General features: G+C 46.9%; 1 protein-coding gene across 2 annotated transcripts in view; it reads right to left on the reverse strand.

The window, feature by feature from the left end:
* LOC119174377 (aquaporin AQPAe.a) overlaps window positions 1-22,486 on the reverse strand; it is a 132,305-nt gene extending 109,819 nt beyond the window's left edge. For both annotated transcript variants that reach the window (XM_037425250.2, XM_037425251.2), the window contains exon 1: window positions 21,761-22,486. In XM_037425250.2, coding sequence (XP_037281147.1) covers window positions 21,761-22,206 — 446 coding nt within the window. In that variant the 5' untranslated portion in view covers window positions 22,207-22,486. The remainder of the gene's footprint in view (window positions 1-21,760) is intronic.
* Window positions 22,487-23,438: the final 952 nt, after the last annotated feature.

Below are 23,438 nucleotides of genomic sequence, written 5' to 3' on the forward strand. Positions count from 1 at the left end.
GAGTTCATACATCCATGGAGATGGACACACTCCCCGTGGTTCCTTTCGGTGCAACAGGGTGGCCGCCGATCTCGAATTTCTCTCGGTAATGTTTTGCCGATAGCTATAGGGGATTCAGCTTCAGCAATGCTGGCCGCGAAGGTTATCAGCCTCTTGCCAGAAATCACAAGAACGCCATTTCCACGAGCACGCCTACACAGAAATTCGCGAAGGAAGTTTTGGCGCCGACGTGAGCGAGTAGAGACAATAGTAAGAAAAGGTAACACTATACCAAACAGCTAAAACAACCTTTCTGTCTGTCTCACTCAGATATCAGTGCACGTTATAGAACACCAGGTGCACGAAATCACTCTGATGGCTCACACTACAGCGTGGCTCATAATTGTATATCGTGGTTTGACACGTGAAACCCCAGCGATTCTTTCTTCTGCTCTTCCTTTCTTTGAAGTTCATGCCTCGACCGTTCGGAGTCGCTGCGCCCCTTACGGGCACGTTTCAAAACGTAACTGAATAGTATATCGTGTAATAGCGTATAGGTGGCATTGTAAATAACAACAGTTATATCTAGTCAATCAATCTACAAGAAGCCGTCGCACCAGGACACAAAATGCGCCACATCTCGCGTGCCGCATAGAACAGCATCTTACGGCACTTACGAGTTCCTTCGCTCCGTATATCGTTCCCTTTCTTTATGCGCATTAATAAGAACGCTTATACGTGGCATCGCCCATTTATGGCCTTCATATTGTAATTGTGTAATTGTTTTTAACGTTGTTTAGTGTTCCGACAACATCTGTATCCACTACACGCTATAGTGTATACGAAGTCCCTGTCAGGTTTAGCAGCGATAAACAGCCCTGTGTAAGTGGGGCCGGGTTTACATCAACCTACTGCTCACACCTTTTCTACTTAGTCATCCTCATAGCACAGTTACAAAGAAATTCAATCCGACATACAAGCGAACCATACCGGCTTCTGCGGCGACGCAATGTTAGTAAGCCCCTTCAGTGCGCAGCTTGGCGTACTTAATCATGGGCTCACTTACTGATGCTTATTTCACGTTACTTGAAAGGCGTGAGTGTGAGTGAGTGGCGGAGGGTGTGAGTAGGCGTGAGTGTGAGATATCATCTTCGTTATTTCCGTTTTTAACCTGCCGCCACGTCTTTCAAGTGATGATGCACCAACACCGAACATAGAGTATTGTTGACTACGTCATATTACCTCGTTATGCGTCATAACGATATCGCAAATTTTGGCGATCGATGGCTTCGTGAGGACGTCACATGTTGACGTCGTCAAGTGATGGTTTCTGCATTACTCGCGTTGACGTCGACGCCGTCGGACGCCCAAGGCGAGTTTCGGGGTTGGATGAGGTATACAAGGCTATCACTTTAACGTATAACCCACATGCTAAAACTTCGCACATAACTAAGAATAACATTGGCCACCTGTTTTAGCCCTCCCTTCGGTCTCACGGTATCCCGCGCCGCGTAAGCAACTCGGCGCGGGAAAGCGGCGAAACACATGGCGCCGCGAACTCGATCGCTGTCGTGAGGTTGTGTGCGCGCCGCGCACCGCACGGCACAAATCAATGTGTGCGGTGCCGAACGAGCACGCGGCAGTCGTGATGGTCGGCCTCCCATCGGCGTGCGAGGGCCGCGTTCTCACGGCTTCCCCCTCGACGACGGGCGAAGGGTCACGGCCGGGGGTCAGACGAAAAGCAGGGCGCCCCGCACGGGTCGAGGAGTAGAGTGTTGCATGCGCGGGCGGGTGGTTGTTGCTGCTATCTCTCCACGGTCCTCTCTGACGCTCAGCAATCATCGACACCGAGGCGAACTGTATAGCGGCAGCGCTCCCGCTGCGCAGTTGATGCGTGCGCAAATATTCGAGGAACTCTGGAGCAAACAGAGTGGTGTGTCAGTAGTGGCACAGGAGCTAAGCTATATAAAAAATGAATATACGAGATTCTGCGCTGCGACCGTAAAAAGAAAACTAACAAGTGTCATAATATCTGGGGTTTTACGTCTGAAAACAACGATACGAAATATCGACAACCTGCTGTTCTTTAACATGTACTTGCATGTAACATGAACTGGCATTTAACAGGAACTGGCATACGCGGGCCTGAACCATTTCGCATCCATCGCAATTCGACAGCCACGGCCGCGGATCGAACCCGCGATACTAAGAAGTGTCCTTTAAGCATTCACACCTATAGATGGCGAAAGCCACCTTGTGGTTATTCTTCTCAGGCCCCACCCCACTGCACCTATCGCGGTTTTGCATTGCCACCAGGATCGGAGGCAATGCAAAACCACGTTCGGGGATCGGACGCACTACAGCCGCATCCACAATCGCGACCGCTGGGACGGCATCCCGTCTCTCTGCAAGATCGTCTGGCGGACACCTGAGAAGCATCGTTGCGAGGGGACTCCAAGGGCGGTGCGAACGGAAACTGCCCACCAGTACAGCGTGCGTCGTGGCACCGACTATAGTTATAAACACGACCGTGACAGAGACAGAGCTGGTTGCTGATTAACTTCTAGTACGACGGCTTTAACATGCTGCTATGCCGAGAAAAACAGCTAGTATTTCGTTAAAACGAAAATTTCTCGCGCTTCGTACTCACAGCATTGCGGGTTCTGGCTTTAGCAAGTATGAAAGAGATGAGAAAGAGATAAGCAAGGACAAGGCTATATGCAACAGGACGGCTCTCTGCTCTCCCATAGTAGAGTGCCAAGTATTCTAAATTCTTAAAAACGCTTTTTCAAGCACACACAAACACGCAATATATATATATATATATATATATATATATATATATATATATATATATATATATATATATATATATATATATATATATATATATATATTGAAAACTGTCCCGTTTTGGAAACTACTGTATGTCAATTTAGTACTTGAACTTTATTTCCCAACGAAAAATTTTGAAGGAGCCCTCAGGCAAAAAGCTGTCAAAAAACAGCTTGAAGGGATCCAAGGGACCTTACAGGCAGCAGTGAATATTCACATAAAAAATCAATATAAGTAACTTGGTAAAGAACATAGCTGAGAATAAATCACGAATACACCTAGGTGTAGAATACATCCATGAAGAGAGACAAAGTAAAAATGAAACGATATAAGAAAAAGTACACATTCAGGTAATGTAAACGTACGTCACTCCCCTTGCATAAAAAATAGAATAATGCAGAAACGATGGTGTAGTGACATGAATGAGCTTATGTTGTAATGACTGTAAAATAATTTACAAGGAAAAGTCTTCCTGTGAACAGCCCCCCCCCCCCCCCCCAAGTTGAACCTCAACAAATCAGAGAGAGAGAGAGACAATTTAGACACAAAGTCCAGCGTTTATCTTACCTACTTGTTATTCTGCAGAGAGAGGAGGAAAAAAGCCGTAGAACAGCAGAAAGATGAGTAAAAACAAAATAATGACATGCAGATCTTCTAACGGGCTCACCCCGCGCAATAGACTCGCAGATGGCATACATAGACTGCACATTCCCGAGAATAGGCCAATAATAAAGTTATATTTTCTAAAGAAAATGTAGAGACAATAAATCGACAATGCAAATTCTTTCATGATGCAGTACGAAGCCCCCCACCCCCCCCCCCCCCAAAAAAAAAAGAAAACCAAGCATCTCACACTTTTTATTTCCTAACGACGGTGAATACTAAAGAGTACTTTGACCAGAGGACCACTGACACATTCAGAAGCGCAACACACTTCGTCTCACGTTTCTTTCAGTTCAGAACACAGTACAGCTTGCATAACCAGCGCAAGACTTCCTGACAGACCCCGACGCAACGAAAATAGAAAAGTCAACTAAATGGGAACCGAAGTCATGATCTCCAGCATCCCTAGCTTGTGGTGACACTCCGGAGCACAAGCATTTGCACGTAGGCTCCACGCCCACCACCGCAGCAGCAATTTGTTGCTGCAGATGTGTGCGCGTCGCAGAACTTGGCGGTGTCGCGGAGCCCTGCTTCTGCTGCTGGAAGTACTACGCTAATGCTCGCGCAGCGGAATCAGGAAGTGGCCCCCGGGCGCTAATTAAATTTGCAATCTGCTGCGCCGGCGACGAAGCCATTAGGATAACTGCGTCTCTCACGAGCAAACGCGAGACGACGGCGTGTACTGCGGTGCGGCTGGGCAAAGTGGTGCAACCAGACACCCCGCTCACGGCTCTGTGGGTCTAGGCGCGTTCCAACACGACGCCCCTGCAAGTGTAGCCGTCAATACCCTGGACTTCGCGCGCCGAGTGCATTATACCGACTCGCCTAAACACACTCGGCGACAAGAATCATCATCATTATCAGTTAAAAACACAAAATCCCAAGTAAATGCTGCACTATCCTCATAGGTCGAACAAAAGAGAGGGGGGGGGGACACTCAGACTAGCTCAAGAAATATATCTTGCGCTTTGGATCAACTCGGACCGGACTCACGACTCGAAAATTCTCCTGAGCCAGACTCACACTCGCGAAAATTTTCTTCAACGGGACTCACTCGGGCTCAAACTCACCAGAGTATTACTCGCCAGGTGGCGTCGAGTTATCTCTAACTTATACCGGACCAAATCAAGTTGTCTCGCTCGCTCACTCACCCATACTCATTCAGACTCAGACTCGCGGCTCGATCTGAGAATAAGCGCGTCTGAGATTGAGACTCATGAGTGACGTTGCCGGCCTACGGCTCTCCCTAATGCATTGCCGGCAAAAGCCATATTTAGACAATTGTATTGACCGCCCCCCACCTCTCCCCTGTTCTTCAGCGTTCCGCATCAAACGGCCTTTTGCTATAGCCTCCGGGATCGGAGGTGTTTGGAGCTTTCTGCACTTCCCGTTGCTTCGCAGCGCTCTTCCCGGATTGGCCGACGTTTGACAAAGCGATGATGCCCAGTGATGATTTCATGGTGACGTCACGATGGCGTCATACGTCATCACTATTTTTTTTTTGCATCAGTCGTTTTGACGCCACCGATGCTCACTTTTCGCGCTTCATGAGGTTTATAAAGCTTTCACCTAAAAATTGCTCTTTGACTGCCGTTCAAGGCTTGTTGTTGTTGTCGATATCGTAGTCATTTGTGTTGCCGTGCAGACCATGAACTGTGAATCCGGACGGGCACTAAAGAATGTTAAAAGAAACAAAACTCAGAAGGCAGAATCCACTGAATCATTTCAAAAAAATTTCAATTGAAAGTCAACCTGAATTCATGAACATCGTTATTTAAGGCAAATACGGGCAGATCCGTTCAGTTTCTCGTATCACAGGCCGGTCGTAATTTCTGCGTTCCCGTCCCGCTTGTTTCTAGAGGACCATTGGTCGCTGTTATAACCTCGATGACCGCGCGAGTCTTTGCATGCAGAGGAGAGAAAGAGGAAGAGAGATAGTGGAACCCTCGAAAGGGGGGGGGGGGGGAGGAGAGAACGGCGCCATGAAAATGACAGCGCGCATACCGGAGCTAATTCGAAGCGCAAACATCGGTCATCGCGCAAGCCGGATTTGGCGTTCCCCATATGTGCGAGTGTGACGACGGTAGTGTATAATGCGCGGCGCAAACTGTCCCCCTCCCCCACCACCCGACAACTCGCACAAGTGCCTGCCCTAGACGCTCTAGAGTTCCCGCGTGCGCTGCCTCTCATCGCCTGTGCTTCGAGCCCAGCACGCGAAATAAACCGAAAAGAATACAGAAAAGAAAAAAAAGAAACAAATCGAATCTACACACTGCCGAGAATAGAAAGAAGAGTGGTGAAGCCTGCGGCGAGGTGGCAGAGGCCATTCGAGCTTCTTTTGAGCCACGCGAAAAGGCACCGCCGGTCAGCACTCGTAGGACCGCGAATGTCAATCAGCCGAAATGACCCCGCCACTTCAAGGTTATCGCCATGTAGAGGCGAGCGGTCTGCGGCGGAGCGTTTGGACGTTCACGTCAATCGAAGCGACATGCGATGCTTCACTTCAGCTTTGCGTCTCGCTTTGTGTTCATTACGTTGAAAAGTTGCACAAAATGCGCTGTTCCTTAACAGCCTGCTCTTTATAGCCTACAATGTGGACCGGTGGTAAAAAGTACAAGTACAAAACATGTACAAGTACAAAACATGTGCAAGTACAAAACATGTACTTGTACAAGTACAAAACATGTGCTAGCTTTCTCCTTACATCAAGTGCACGAACTATTATATTTGCGACATATAACTATTGCTTGGCGGAAATCCCGCCTTCATTTACCTAACACTATCATGCAATGAGGGCAACAGGCACAACATGTAGCTAGGCATGATACCGAAGACACGCGCCCGGGTGTTCTCCTTCACGGGGAACCGCTCTGTATGAACGTGGAAATGCGATTATGGGGCGAGTTCGCTGTCCTACACGCCTATCACGCATTTGCGCACGAAGAAAGATGTAGTTAGCGGAAAAGAATAACAAGTTGAATGTCCTCGCATTAACGATATGTTGTTAAATTTTAGAAGATGAGAAACGGGATTCTGATGAAGAGAACAGAAGAACGAATCGTTTTTGTGACCACGCTCCACTTTCTCATGGAATGAATGAAGAACACTAAGCGACACGTTCCATGATAGCAGATAATTGAATAGAATGATGATATAAACGGTACTATCGCTCCCTGAAATGTGAGTCACCGTTAATGAGCCGCAGGATCGACGTGAAGGGAATAGGTCTGAGTGACGTCAAGAAAGAAAACATGTCACGCGTACTATGAATCAACCGTTAAACTGTTACACACGTAATAACCCGACGCGAACTCCTTTGCGACTGAGGGGGGGGGGGGGGGGTCGAGCATATCCCAGCTGACGAGTGAGGTAGGTTCCCCCCCCCCCCCCCCACTCGCGAAAGAGTTGGTACGCCACTGCCGACTTTTAGCAGTTAGTGAAACGCGTACGATAGCCATAATGTAATTAGTTGATCCTTTTAATATGGTCTTGTAGGGGTAAGAACCCTAGAGTTATAAATGTATTATATATCCATATATCCTGTTCCAATATTAGAAGAACGTACAGCACACGCGGGAAAAGGGGAAACGGCGAGTAGAATGAGCCACTTAAAAGGTGACTAATATACGACAATAAGAGATGAGATGTATGAAACACAGGGAGGTTGACCAAAGAAAATGTCCGGTTGACTACCATGTACTTCGGAAGGAAAAAGGGAGCGTATACAATAATGAAAGAACAGACTGTGACGTCACTACACTACGAAGTCATCGCAATAACACCGTAAAGATGTAAGACGCCAACAACTACAATAAGAGTTGCAGACGCCGTGAACACTTGTTAACTCAGCTTGCAAACGATGAAATAGTGTACTTAACAACAAGTTGTCACACACACACACGCACAAACACGCACACATGCGCGCGCACACGCGCACACACACACGCACACACACACACGCATACGCGCGAGCACACACACACACACACACACACACACACACACACACATATCGAAACAAAATCAAACTAAACACGCTGTTCCATTCGCATTTTTCTTCTGTACTTTACTGTGTAGCAACGGGGTGGCTCGGTAGATCCAAGTCTTGTCACCGAGAGAACGGTTCTTGCTGTAGAATAGGCCGACGCAAAGCAAAGCTACGTTTTCACACTAGACGCTAAATCTTTCCAGCTAAAGACAGAAGTCGTCCATGTCTTATCGTCAAAATAAATGAGCAGCCGCGTCTAATCATGCAGCGAGTCCTCGAGGGGAAGTCTGGCGTAAATGCAATCGAAACCGTGTTTTTCTTCTTATCGTCCACACTCTCCCTCGGCCTACTCGGTTCTGGGCAGAAAAGTGGTGGATAGGCCGAACTGGTCTGGACTTACGGCTGAAGTAGGAAAAAAAAAAGAAAGCAAAGGGTGGCAAATACCACAACCTCCCAAATGTAACGGAGAAGTAGGGATATCGTCCGATGCTACCGTCTGATTGCCGACAGTGCCGCCCCCCTTCTTACTTTTCTTCTCTCCTCCTCTCTACCTCGCATCTCTCTCTCCCATCCACACCCTCTTTATCGGTCTAATCTTTTGTCCTTTTCAAGATATTTCGTTTGTTTGCTTTTTTTTTTCTTCTAACTCGCTCGTTCTGTTTCTCATCCAAGTTATATGCCTCGGTATCGTCTTTTTCTCTTTCATCTTTTCATTAACGCTGTCTTGTCTCGCGTCCTTAGCGGCGTATTAGTTTTACCTCTCTCTAACTCTACATCCTTCTCCACCCCACCCCCGCCCTCTTTTCTGGCAGTCTTCTACATACATTCTCTAGGTTCTCAGGATTTCTCGTTCACTTCTGACCATCCTTGGAGAAGCAGGGACAAGCAGTTTTTCACTGCAGTTTGCCTTCTCCTCTCGGAGACTAGACACGCTCACTGGAGTCGCCACAGCCATCAACGTTCCTGTTTTCATTTCTTTTGGGACGGAATAGAGGGTTAGATCGGGTAATTTGCAAGGTATGCATTCTATAGTCTTCTCGCTCAGGAACGTGTATAGAAAAAAAAGACGACGCTATAAATCGACAAAAAAAAAACAAAAGCCACTTCTTTGCTGAAACTTAGTTTGGGATTTTTTTTTTTTTTTTTTGCTGTTGGGTTGCGCGGGCGCTTTGCAAACGAGATTTTGATGCCATAATCACGAGGTCACCCCGTTAACTTCCAAACTCCTGGCCTTCTACAACGCTCAGCCTCGTAAATACTATGCAATGCCTACTTATTACTTTATTGTAAATTGTATTAAAATGATTGATAGTTCCAAAGTTCTGTACCGTTCAAATAATTTCTCTACAACTTAAAGTTTAATCTTTACATCAATCAAGTATATTGTTAGTTCACTTGACCATACTAATTCTTTCCTAGATAATTTTGTTTACTAATGAGAAAGAAAAGAACAAACAGCGATTAGCGCACTTCAGGGAACAGTGTTTAGATCTGTTTGCACCATTTGCAACCAGTCTTCAACGACTAAAGAAAGAAAAAATAAAGGACAATGAAAACCGTCGCATAAGATTAAGTATGTCCGATATCCCACACTGTATGGTTTCTCAGCCTCACAATTCCAATGCTTCTGCAGTGGTCGTACATATTATTCGTGCTCGAGAAACGAGAGTTGGAGGTTGGAAACGGTTGGAGGTCCATCATACTGGACCTCCAACCATGACCATGACATCCACATGACGCACATTAGCTACTAACACTTTATCAAGACTTCGCTACATATATACTCCATTTCGCTTCCATTGCTAACCTAGTCCATAATAATTTGGCGTGGATGCTCCCGATTATACTCGTAGTTATTACAACAAAGGTGAGGAAAAAAACCCTGTGACTGAAAACGATATCATCACTGCTCCATCTTCCATCGATACATGAGCCATGACATCAGGGTCACGTGTGCGAGTAATTATCCCTTGCTCATTTTTCTTTGAAAAGCGTGCCACCATTTCAACTAGTACCTTGTTTGAGTTCACAGTGGCAAACAGCCTGCTCACGGTTTCCTGTAGCATCACTGGTTGGAACTATACAGCCCGACGTGTCCTGAAGAAGGAATGGATTTGGACCTCTAACAGACTACTGTTAACGTCCTCACCAACGCCTATCGGCTTCACCCTCCAGGGCACTGGTTCGCATCCCATTGGTTTTCTCACATTGAACAGCAACGCATTTCAAACACACACACACACACACACACACACACACACACACACACACACACACACACACACACACACCATCCTTCACTATACAAGATGAGGGCCCATTAAGCATCTTCAATCTATTTATATACCCTTTACAACGCATGAATTTGCGTTACGCATAGCATAATAATACTTTGAAATTACAGTCATCCACACTTTTAGAGTTCCATCTCGTCATCAAATTGTGCATGCGGAGCTGCTGACATGCACCAGCCTCACTACAGGTTACTTGAACTCCGTCATAACACGTTGCGACCTCTTTACAATTTGTGAGCTAAAGCTAAATGTCCTCTTCGAACGTGTGTATACTGCTGTCAAAACACCGTATACTGCAAATTATTCTTTCTTCGAGGCGCGCTTTTCTTTTCATCCCTCAATCCCTTTTCTCCAGAGTACATAGGAGAGAAATGCAGACATGCGTCCTGCTGATTTTCCTCGATTTCTTCCTCCACCCCCGAGAACGTGTTTCGTTTCGTCAGAAGGTCCTCCGCATTTCCTAGCGTGGTGCAGGAAGCATGCAGTGAATATATGTAGAAAGCCGCAAACGTATTTTTGCTTCCTGATATCCATTTCAACAGAGATTATTAAAGTTGAACTGGGATCCCACCCCATCGTGGCCTAAAAGCAAAATACGAGTATGCTTCATGTTTTATTGAGAAACAAAGTTCGACCAAACCAAACAAAAAAAAAAGAAAACGCTAGGCGACATTGAGGAAAATCACGTGCGCGCTTGAGCTTTTTTTTTTTTGTTTTTTCGCGCGGTACTAGCAGCAGTTCACGCGGTGCGTTGTGGGAAACGATGCGCTTCCACTCGTTGCGCCCTAAATATTTAAAGACTCGCGAAGCCATAGATGTGCGTTGCGATCTCGCACTCGCGAAGGACACAGAGCATACCGGAGGGTGAAAAGGAGAGACGGAACGACGCCGCGAAGTGTCGGTAAGCAGAGAAAAAAAAAAAGGACAACAGAAAATAGCTTTGACGTTCCCTTGCATGTGTAAGCCGTCGAATCACAGCAAGTGTAACGCGTTTATTCGAAAAAAGACCTCACTTGCGCGAGGTCTCATAAGTTGGCTATAGACGCTATGACGTCACTGTGCAATGTTGTAAAGCGCAATGTGCTGCGGGAAATTGATCTACCTGCGTATATCCTTTCTTGGAATCATTTACTCCAGTCCCCACAGTGACTCGGCTCATTAATTAGAATTACAATTTACCATATCAGTTCACAAATTAATCACGCAATATTAATTAACGTTTCCGCATTACTGTAACATACCGCTATACATCGTTCTCATTTCTGTATATAATTTGTAACACTTGTTTTTGTTTCGTAATTATTGTGCATGCATGCTTTAACATACTATTGCATCGCCCTCCTCCTTATACTACACCTCCAGGTGCGTAGAAAACTTATAAATTATTAAACAAATAGGTCGACGTATGCATACACTGCTAAGAAAGTAGGTAAGGCAATGCAATTAATTGACCGCCAGTGTCAAGCTGTGTGGCTCAATAGCGGCCATTTGGTTTGCATCGGGTTGCCACCTCTTCTAAAACAGTGATTGTGCTTTTAAAAGCAACGAACAGAAAGAAGCGAAGAAAGCATGAATGTGTGAAAAAAAAAGAGGCCTAAGGCCAATATTCACAAACCAACCTTGGCCTTTCCTCACGATTTCCTCAAGTTTCTGTCTTTTTACGTGCGTTATAAAATCGGAGAAATGGTAACAGGGTAAAAGATAACAAGACTGATTCATACATGCTAGCCTACATTGTTCATCAAGCGCAATAAAAGCTTAAAACAAATAAGCGAAACTCGAGGTAAGGTTGAGGTTGATTTGTGAATACAGGCCTAAGTTGCTAAATAACCCATATGATTAAACGACGGGAACTGCGCCTGCACAACCATAATTAAAGTATTGAGAAACCATGACATCACTTTTCATCGTGGTTAAGTCGTCATTATGCTTTTTCTATGCTTTTTTTTTCTTTATTTGTACAATACATATACGAACACGTGAGAACGCTGAATAACGTATCCTGGGGCGACGTTATAACTTGATTGATTGATTGATGATTGATTTTTGGGATTTAACGTCCCAAAACGACCATATGATTATGAGAGACGCCGTAGTGGAGGGCTCCGGAAATTTTGACCACCTGGGGTTCTTTAACGTGCACCCAAATCTGAGCACACGGGCCTCGACATTTCCGCCTCCATCGGAAATGCAGCCGCCGCAGCCGGGATTTGAACCCGCGACCTGCGGGTCAGCAGCCGAGGACGTTATAACTTAAATGGCCACATTGTAATAACTCGTTGAAGTTCTTCGAGGACCACGCGTTTTCTTACTTGGAATTTCTGGGCAGCTTGCTTACGATCGGATAAAAGCGGTAGTTCAAAAAAAAAAAAAGTGAACGAAAAGAACCCACGTCGCCGATCCGAGTAGAAGCGATCGCGAATATAAAGATACGCTGACGGTGTTCCTGAAGGCGTCCCCGCTTCTCTCTCTCTCTCTCTCTCTCTCATTTCTTGCTTTTCTGAGAAGTGATTCTTAAAAAAAAAAAGAGAAAAGAGAAAAGTGAGCCCCGTTATTGTCTGCTTCAGTGAGCGACACCGCCACAGTAGCTCACGAGGGATGGGGGTGAGGAGGGATAAAAAGGATAGGAGTAAAGATGTAGGAAAGCCGAAGAAGGAGAAGAGAGGAAGAGACGTGAGGTGGTAAGCCAGAGCGAGCGACGACAAAATGAGGGGATAGAAGAGATAGGAAAGATGGGAGCACGGTCACTGGAGTCCGAGGACGGGGCGCACCTGCGAGAGCTCCTTTCGGCGTCGGTGGATGGCGTAGAGCAAGTCCAGTAAGTCAGAGCTGCACTGTCGTCGGAGGTGGAAGGTCGTCGGCGGCAGGAGGTGACGTAGGGCGAGCCCAGTCGGCCAGAGCCACGCTGACGCCGGAGATCGCAAGCGCGCGGAGCGCACGACCGATCGGCCCGAAATCCAGCAAGCGAGCCTTGCTTTTCTGACTCTAACCCGTCGACTCAACCCGAAGACTTCCGTAGGCGTTTCAGGATAAACCTTCCGACGACGAGTAAAAGAAAGTTTATGAAGAACAGAGTGAACGCAGGGGGAAAAACAGAGATTAAAAACAGGCGAACAGCTCCTTTCAGTGTGGAACATGCAGCAGTAGGCAGAAAGTAACGACACCGCTCCCAGAAGGAGAAGTCTTCACCTGTTTTCACCGGTCGGGTTGGGCACAAAGCCTGGGACTTTACCTGGGCGATTTAGCATAACACCCGGTTCTCGACTCAGAACGCCGGAACACACGGCGCTGCAGCGGCGAATGTTTACCCCCTTGCGCTGCCGCCAATGGAAGCTCTGTATTCTCTTCATTCCTCCCCCCCCCCCCCCCCCTCGAGTCCCAAGTTTGTCGCGGTGCATTTGCATAACATCTTGCCGCGTTTGCAGCCCAACCCTATGTCTCGGCCACTTTCTATGTTGGCTTTTTCTCGGATTAACACGTCCGGAATCGACACTTCCGTTCGGAGTGGCCCGTTTTCGCCCGGTGGTGTCACTTTCATTCGGCGGCTGTGCATTCGTGGGAACGTTTTTGTCTTTATTTGTTAAGTTACGCTTAGCTTACGTTACGTTTGTTTGAGTTTAGCATTAGTGTTACGTTCAGTTTACGTTGTTGGGTCACGTGCTATACTCAGCTGTTCTTGAGATGTCGGCAAGCAATTCCTTCTATTCGCGCACGAGTTTTGACTTCCGTCTTCGCGGTGATAATGACTATATGCTATAAATCCAACCACTTGAACAGACATATTTTGTTATAGTTCATGGCCTGCCAACCTGCTTAGTTTGTAGCGACTATCCTCCGATTTCTGTCGTGTTCTTAATATACAAGCCAACCATTTTTAATTTCACATTGACCGGGAAATCTTCTAAAAGTTAATAGTTCAGTCGTTTAGCGCGTATAAGCCTGGGTATTTATAAAGGCGCAATGTCAAGATGGCAGAATATTTAGCGGCCATCCACGATTGTTCTCTTCGTGAAGTCCATCGAATGCGTAAACAACCGGTATACGATTGCGACGTCACAACTCTGTCGGCTATGATGGTTATCATATCCGCCGCCATCAGAACTGCTCTCAGTTCCCATTCCGTTCAATCTGAGTCGGGAAAGTAATACCGTCAAACGTTCGGCAATACTGTATAGACAACAGCGTACACCACATCAAAAAGAAAAGTAAGTGAACGACAAAAACTCGCCGAGTTCCTCCTCGATTCACCTAAAACGACTCGCCGGCGAAGGTAATCTTTATACCCTTCTCAATCGGTGTATTGATCCTTCCCGCCCCCTTCCGACAGTGTTCTGCAACTACTGTAGTTTCACGTTGCCTCCGTGATCAGGGGCGTAGCAAGCTTTCTGGACCTAACCTGGTTTTGCACGGCCTCCATGATCAGGCCATCTTTGACCAAGTGGCAATGTCATGCGATCAAGTCATCGTGTGACGTCACAAATTTTCGCGATCTCTGACGTCATGTAGTCATGCAGTGATTTCACGTACTGTTCTTACGCATCAATGACGTCGACGCCGACACCGCGGAACGACGGTCGGCGCCTACGGCCGAGTTTCTCCTTTGGCGAGGTATCTGAGGCTCTCGCCTTAAAATCAGAAAGGCAAGGAGAATACAATCGCACCACTTTAAAAAAACACACACACAAGGAATAGACACGTGCCGTTTTGCAGTTAACCACAACCACGCTTTGTGGCTTATACCTTGAGTCAGCGGTCAATTTTTTTCCGAAGTATAGCGCCATACGACTCTTCATAGAACCATGCCTGTCAATAGGCAGAGGCTATCAAATTCGCCGCACGCCGGAGGAGACGAAATACGGAACCCATCGTCCGCATTCATGAAAGATCGGCAGAAAGGAAGTCCGGATCGAGTGAACCTCGAAAGCACGACGCGGTAAACAAAATCCTCTCTGTGAACGAAGGAGCGAAACGCGAGACGCGCAGAACCTCCTCAGTATGGGAGTTAAAATGAGGTCCTCTTATACGGATGCGAATCTAATTCGATTTTTTTTTTTATTATACGTTGAGCGACAAGTCAGACTACAGCGAGAACAAGGATAGATAGGTTATGGTTATAAATAGGTTCAACAAGACTTAAACCCCACGGCGTGTAAAACAACACGAAGCAAGGAACTCACAAAAAAAAATGCGAATATCGGAATAGGCTATCTTCGGTGCTGACAAAAGACCGCCTCCGTACGCTCGAGTGCTTGCGGGCTCCAAGCCCGGAACGCCATTGCAGACGTACTCGATGTTTCCTTTCATTTGCGATACTCGGAACTGGGAGCCCAATTTCGCGATCTTTTACTACCGTAAACCAAGAATTGTTCGAACAACTTCGATGACTATTCGAAACGAAAGAATTTTCTTTTTACTCGGCATGAGCAATCTTTTCTCTTTAGCCGACGGCGTGTTTCTCTTACGCAATGTAACACAGACTATGCAAATAATTAAATCAGCATTATAGAAATAAATAAACTGAATTGAATGGAATTAAACGGGGCATCATCCCATCTGGTACACGTTCGAAGTCGCCCGACCAGGTGGTCGCAAATTCGTCAGAACTAGCAAAGTGATCAGTAGCAATGTTGCAGCGTTTAGTCGAAAATACGACCAGCCGCTCGCAGTTCAATTTTGCATGCGCCCGAGTAAACATTCAAGCGTGTAGTGAGTAAGTACTTATGTATCTATCAACTTGGTGGACGTGTGCATATGAAAGTTTTCAATTTTTCAAGTATATATACACGCACAAACGAGTATGAATAAACTATTGTTAACATTTGGGGGAGCCCCCTTCCCCACCCCAAAAAAAAAAAAACTCTGGCTAAGTTCCTTTCCAGCTTCTATATTTTCTGTAATCGGCGTATTTTTTTTTTTTCGGCAAGAACCCTTTATCAGATCCAGCATTACCTTTAGCGCAAAAATTTTCAGCGACGCGATACGGTTGTCGAGGATATACATGTATGCTATGGCAGTCAATATACCAAAATATAAAAAATGATTGATTTATTGATTGATTGATTGATTGATTATGTGGGGTTTAACGTCCCGAAACCACGATATGATTATGAGAGACGCCGTATAGTGGAGGTCTCCGGAAATTTCGACCACCTGGAGTTCTTTAACGCGCAACCAAATCTGAGCACACGGGCCTGCAGCATTTTCGACTTCATCTAAAATGCAGCCGTCGCAACCGCGATTCGATCCCGCGACCTGCAGGAAAATCTTTCTTAAAATAAAAAAATAAAAACATGGCGCTTTTTCAAACAGTGAGTATACACTGCATAACTACACACGTAGCACAGTCTCGCGGGACGTGGTACCTAGAGAAGTCATGCTTTGAACATGTTTATATATACGTATATGTTTCCTTGGGACATCAACGTATCGCGCCACGCGTGCAGCACAGCTATAGTTCCTTGGCGTTGTGTACCGTAATAGCGGCACACATAAGCCACGTGTATGGTGCGACGGTAAGAAATAGGAAGTGCCCTTCACCTGTTCCGCACCGCGATTGAAAGAATTTAATTACCTCGGCCGCCCGGGCGATTGAGCGCCGTTGGGGGCAAGGAAAGCGGACCGCGTTCCAGCGAGGCGGTCATTTAAAGCGATCACTCGGCGCGCGCCGAGCAACGAACGAAGCTGCCGCATCGTCTCTAATTGCCGCCATCGAGTCGCGTATACAGGGGCGACGTTCGTCTTGCCGGTAATGCGAGGAACGAGGTCCCCCCCCACCCCCCCCCCCCCCCTTTTTTTTTCGTCGCCTTCGCGACGTTCGCGTGGGCCAATACACCGCGGCGCACCCCACGAGCCGTGAAAAGGAAACGGTGGATGATGGCGCTTCCGCGGTTTTAATTCATTTCCGCGGGGCGCGCTCGTTAATGGCCCCGACGCGCGTAACTTCCATTCGGCACGTGGTGGAAGCCCATGCGCGTTTCGACCGATAACCTTTTAATGGAGAAGCGAGTGAGCCAGCAGCGAGATCGGGGAGCGAAACGAAAGCAGGCTTAAAGACAAAATTAGGCAATTAAAAGCGAGAATTTTAATTGTTAAACCACGCGAATATATATCTGGGCTGTATTGTACGCATTGTTTCGGTCAGTCAATGCTATTCAACATGAACGTCCCGAGTGGCAGCGGTTTATTATTTCTCTCTGTGTGTGTTTTTTTTTTTCTACGTGAGGGTATTCTGTGTGCTTGAGCTGCTTTCGAACAATGGAAGTATAGGCCTGCCTTGTTTTATTTTCTTATTTTTTAGTTTGACGGCATAAATATGTTCTTATTGATTCAAATTGGGAGTAACAAGAATGCAGTCTACTGGTAACGTACAGCCTTCACGAATTTTCCTCCAGTGCTATACGAACCACCGAAAGTTTTCTTTTTGCACACATATACAAACGCACGCAAGTACAGAAACAAAGGGTGATAGACACCCCCCCCCCCTTTCACCTCAAATTAGATGTCAGGTTACGTTATCTGTTTTAACCAGCTTTTGCTCTTTATCTTCCCCCATAGTCATTTGTTGTTCCACTTGCTGGAAAGGAACAAACTATCTGCCAACAGAATCACTGGTATCTAAAAAAACGCAAAATAACGGCTAATATTTGCTCACGTGACAGAAACACTGCATTTCGCAGTAGCCAAGCTCAATTTTTCTAAACAGGCTTCAGTGTTAGTTAACCACCTTTTTTTTTTAACTTGAAGACAAACTGGAAAATGCAGAAATGCACAAAATGACAAATACAAAAGAAAGATACAGACAAATGCAGACTGCAGTGGATTCCAGCACGTTTATGGCACGTCTTCAACGGGGCTCTCAGATAAAGCACGCGATTCGGATTGAAAAGAGCACATCGGAACTGTGGTATTCCCATCGAAACCGCGGCCATCAAAATCGGGGCGTTCCGAAAGTAAACATACGCCCAGCTTGAATAAAGTAGGCAAGAAAGAAATACAACTCTACTGTGTTGCACGGTGCGGTATACCACTGCAGAACGCCAAGTTTCTTCCACGCGTATACTGCGTTGTCTTGTTCAAGAAGAAACACCGGTGTACACCGCGGAGAAAGCTTCCCCGTACCCCGATTTGTTTATAGATTCTTTTTTTCGAAATTCTTCCGATGCCCCCGGGGGAAATTACTGGCCGCGCTGCTTGCGGAAAGATGCTGCCCCTCTTTTCCCATAGGCACCGCGAAGAATAATTTTTTTTCCAAGTTGGTTCGTTCGAAAAAGAAGGCCCCGCTACACTATCTGGCGTCCTTTTTTTATATGCTCAATTATCTACCACTGCAACCTTGTTCGTCAGTTTCAAAAATATAATGAAGAGAAGAGAAACGAGATGCAGCAAACGGACGTACTTTCTTTTTTGAAAACGTTACGGCCTCGTTCAGGGTTCAATCAACTGAACTCCTTTTTTTTCATGATTGAATGAACTCCCCAAGGATATATGATGACTGAACACGAGATGCCAGATGGATAATGTGATGCCCGGCATGCGTAGAAGCAGCGAAGACATCCGAGCGCATAATAGAATGCCGTATCTTTGTCGCGCCCGTCTGTAAGTCTTACACTCCAGACGTTTGCTTTTGAATGAAAAAGAAAGAAACGAACTTTGGAGTAGCCTGTCACTGAATTTCAATGTGCTCGACACTGTGATACTTGCATTAAGCACATGCGGAAATCCTGAGACAGCCGTGATTTTTTTTTAAAATAGTTTGTTTGAAAGAATTGCAACTATTTAATTTGTCGCGTTAATATATCATTCTGGTTTCTGATAGGCTTAACTGATGAGAACGAACTATTCCGTACCCAGCGAACCAAGGCGCAGTCAGAAATATTTTCAATGGGGAGAGGGGGAAGGAGGTCAATTACTTTTTATGTATGATCATGCAATGCATATGTTTTCATGCAAGCACACCGATGTAATTTTTCTTTCATTCGCTTTTCGTTCATTATACTGAAGCTTTCAATACTTAGGCAATGACGTAAAAGAACAGTATCCTTTAAACACCCGCATTAGCGAATTCAAGTGCACTACAAAGAGCCTGAGCACGTAGCCCTTTTGTTGCTCTGCATTCTGTTTGGGTGCGGCTGACCCACAGAGGAAAGCGTGGAGCGTAAAAAAGCGCGCAAGTACCCAAAACCAAACGGCTAAAGGTCCCAGGAACACCAGCCTTATTAAAAAAAAAATTAGGGTTACCGGATGTGCAGTAACGCGCGGCTGTATCTAGGGAGGTGTTGAAGAGGTTATGACACCCCCGCCGAAAATGTTTCATGTTTTTTTTTGTCCCCGGGTGACACGGAAGCATTTACAAGCCTTCACATCAACCACAAGTTGCTAAAGCCGTTCTACACATAACACCCCTCCCAACCCCCCCCCCCAACCCCCCCCCCAAAAAAAAGAATAAAATTCTGGGTCTACTGTAATCCAGTTTGTATCATTAAGGTAACTTTCCGTTGTCTATAACAAACACTTCAGGATATTGGTGTTTTAACAAACCGAAACACCCATGTCTTGGGCGTCTTGAAACTAAGACCCTAGGATAAGGATGTTTTGACAAACCATCCATGGTGTTTTAAAACACCCACGACATGGGTGTTTTGGTTCATCAAAACATCCTTATCGTGGGGTTTTAGCTATAGACACGGTAGGGCTTCCTAAAGAAAAAGGGAAGAAAAGCGCGGCGTCATTACTGTCTCTCTCTATGGAGGACACCTCCACAACACCGCACGGTAGATGGCGGAATGGGAGTGAAATGGATAGGAAGCAAAAAAAAAAAAAAGGTGAGAGAAAAATGTTATAGACACGGCAAAGCACCCTATAGGTTACAAGCTGGTTTATAGTGTACGCCCTTGCAGTAACGCCATTGCGAATAAGCAGCTCGCAAGCAAGCAAACCAGCCACAAAACGAAGCGCCTCCTGCGTTCACTGCGCGAATCATTCGGTGTACCCCTAGGAGGATCGTTCCATCGCCAACCGGTCCGAGTTGCGTCGGCCGCGGCGAAGGATTCCGATTTCAGCCAGATCTTATCGCGCTGTCCCCGCAAGCTACTCGAGAAACAGCTGCGAACACTACACGACTGCCTATTAGCACAGCCTCTAGTCTGCCGTTCTTATCGGCGAGATTTATCGCGGGCTCCGAGCTATAAAGCAGCGCGACAAGCGCAGCGACAGCCTTGACAGCTGGCACTGCACCATTCGTCAGTACCGGACCTGCAGTATCAATATTACCTTTTCTCGCAAAGGCGATAACGATGATGGCGGACACACTGTTGCTTCTTCGCCGCGGTATTTTCGTGAATTTGAGAAAACTCCCCCCCCCCTCCCTTTTTTTAGAAGACAAACTGTGCGTTGACACGAACAAGCAATCAAAGAGAAATCAGATTATAACTCCGCGAGCCCCATTCAGCGTGCACGATCACTTAGAACGAATAAACTGCAGCTAATTTCAATGCATTCCATTTAACGGTTGTCTATTTATGAAGTATCTTCGAATGTGTGCCTAATACATAATATTATGCACACAACACGCTGATATAATACGGATCCGAATCAATGTTGAAACGATTTTGTTCAAGAGTATTCTTAATACATATCCGATGTGTTTGTCCCTGTCTCCGCAGATGATGTACCTTCTTGGTTGAAATTTCTACGCTGCGTACGGGCAATGTATACTTGATCGCTTTCAGGCATACAAACGGACGTCCGTTGTAATTAAGCCTCGCTTAAGGCATCTTCCGTATTAATTGTTGGGGTTCAACATCCCGAAACCATGGTATCATTACGAGGGGCACCGCGGTGGAGGGCTCCGGAAAGTTACATTCACTTGCTGCAACGTGCAGCTAAATTTAAGTATACACAGGCGTCAAGCACTCTCGCCTCCATCGAAAATGTGGCCGCCACGGCCGAGATTCAATCCCGCAACCTGCGGGTCGGGACTAGAGCACCATAACCCCAATGCGGCGGGTGACCCTCGGGCCTTGTGCTTTATCAAAGACGATATTTCATACCAGGCAGGTGTCAGTCACGCTTATTGATTAGTCAAAATGCGTAATGAATGGTCAGTTAATATGAAAACGCTGTAGAAGAAATTTACTCGACTGCTGGTTAAATTTAGAAGAAGCGCAGCCTCTCAGATTAAACGTCTAAACAATACGCGAGAACAAAGTCGCGTTTCACGGGGAACGCGCACGGTACCGTGTAAAAGACGCAATTCTTTCGTGCTGTTAATTTAGGGCCGAATATTCTGCATGCTTCGGCTTGGCGAAAATTTTGCGGTTAACTGCATGCACGGCTGAAAAAGAAAGGCGATCCAGGCAATTGCCCCGCGGCTGGAAACAGCGGCAGGTTGAGCGAAAGTATTGAAAGATACGGACGGTTCACCACGCTTTCGATTATCGCCGGCGGTACATGTCAGCCGCTGATCGAGATATGAAAGGTCATTGCGTTTGTTTGAACCACTGAAAGAGCTGTCAAGGTGAGCCGGTAGATTTCTAAATCTTCCAGAGAAAATATAATGCGGAAATGGAAGACGAGCAAAACAAAATTTTTTCGTCGAAGGTCCCCAAGGGAGACTATCGTCTTTGAAAACTTGGAAACGAAAGTTGATGACCAGTGCTGTTCCCATGCGCACCCTTTTTTGTTTTTTTATAATTAATCGTATTCTCCATTAAACACTGGAAATTTTGAAATGATCAGCACCGTAACGGACCCTGCATAGTTCAGAGGAACCGCTGGCTACCTTCAGTCTGCGTCATCGCCTCAAGTTTATGTGCACTTTACATGAGCCTACAAGATTGTTCTTAAGTTTCACCCACGGTTCAATGTTTCACCGCCACGCCCCCCATTTCATAGAGGAGACGTAGGCTGTCGATGGAAGCACTTGCGTACGAATTTTCAGAACTAGAAATAATGTTTCTGTTTATGATTAATTGATTGATTGAGAGGAGTAGAAGCAACTCACCCGTACAGAAGCGCAGCTCCCGCGATAGCACCTCCACACTGCGCCGACACGTAGAGGATCGTCCGTATGGGGCTCACTTTTCGCGTCGCGAACGTCGCCAGCGTCACGGCGGGGTTCATGTGGGCGCCCGATATGTGGCCGTAGCACTGCACCAGCGTCGCGGCCGCCGCTCCGGACGTGAGCGCGATGGCCAGCACCGAGGGCTCGGCGTAACCGGGCCAGGACACGTGCGCGCCGCACACCAGGAACACGTAGAAGAAGGTGGCCAGGCACTCGCCGATCACCGCGCGCCAGAGCTCCAGGCTGCGGATCTCGGAACGCAGCGAACGACGCCGGCAGGAAGACGTCGTCGTCGACGACGACGTGCAGCGTCCCGCCGAGTCCAGCCGGCCCAGCAGCTGGAGGAACAGCGACTCCAGGCTGACGGCCGAGGTGTTCGCCGCCATACCACAACCGCGTGCGCGAACCAAAAAACAAGACACCGCCCAACGAACGGGGCACAACTTCTCGGGGTACTTTCAGGGGGTCATCGCGGTCCCGTCACTACCCATTGTCAGGCAGTCGTCGTTCGTGGCTCCGTTATCCGAGAGACCATTCCTGGCAGGAGCGCCAGCGCGGAGAGCACGGGACAGCGCCGGTCGGGGACCGCGCGGGACCGGTCGAAGTCATCGCCGCCGGGATTGGAAGCGTTTATCGCGGGGCAGCTCCCACCGTGCGCGCTGGCGTCACGGGCGCCGAGTGATCGCTCGCCGCACCGGCCCTGTTCGACGAAGCGCCCCCTGAAAGAGGAGGAGGAGTGAAGGGAAGAGGGGATGCGAGTTGTAACGTGGCGCCGCGCTAGCTAGCCAGCTCGCGCGCGTGCTGGGAGGGGAAGGCTCGATTCCCCGGTGCGATTACAAGTTTCTTTTGCGTTGGGGAACGGCCGGGCCCGGCCCGGTCCGGTTTGCTTGAATAGGAAGTGCTTCCGACCTCGTGCGATACCGTGGGGTTGTTTAATAGACTCCCGGGTCACGGGTATGCGCCCTGACGGTCGAAGAAGCGAGTTGCACCGATAGAACCATCAAACACTCGGCTCATCCTGGCCAAGGGCAGAGAGAGAGGGGGAGAGACAACAAGATAAACAGGAAATAAGGCGAGGTAAAGATCATTACATTGAAATGCGTACCTGAAAACTAAAGCTAAAACGAAAGGCTCATAAGCACACACCGAGAAATTGTAGCAATGCTTAGTTTCCTGTGAAGAAGAGTATCTAAATATATCGCTTGTGTGTGTTGCTTGTGCATACGATTCGCCTAATGTAAAATAACATCAAAGAAAGAAACACTCAGGTTGAGCTTCAAAGAATGAATACCTAGAAAAACGGTACGAAAAAGAACACTGATGGCACACGCGCAAGCACAGACTAGCAAGTGAAAGTTTATAAAAGAAAACACAAACGTGAATAGCAATAAATGATGTAAGATATTAGAGGTTGGCAGTTAGATAACCTATCTCTAGTTGGTGCAATGTGACCGAAGGCCTGGCAACTTTCAGTTAGTTGCTAGTCTGCGCTCGTGTGCGTGCCTGCTGTGTTCTTGTCTCTTTTTTTCGCGCAGTTTTTGTAGTTATGGATTACCAACTCATCCAGTGTTCAGTCCTCTAGAAGAATGAAGTGGTGTCAGTTGGTGCAGTGTACTCG

This window comes from Rhipicephalus microplus, chromosome 5, assembly GCF_043290135.1.
Source record: "Rhipicephalus microplus isolate Deutch F79 chromosome 5, USDA_Rmic, whole genome shotgun sequence".
NCBI classification, from domain to species: domain Eukaryota; kingdom Metazoa; phylum Arthropoda; class Arachnida; order Ixodida; family Ixodidae; genus Rhipicephalus; species Rhipicephalus microplus.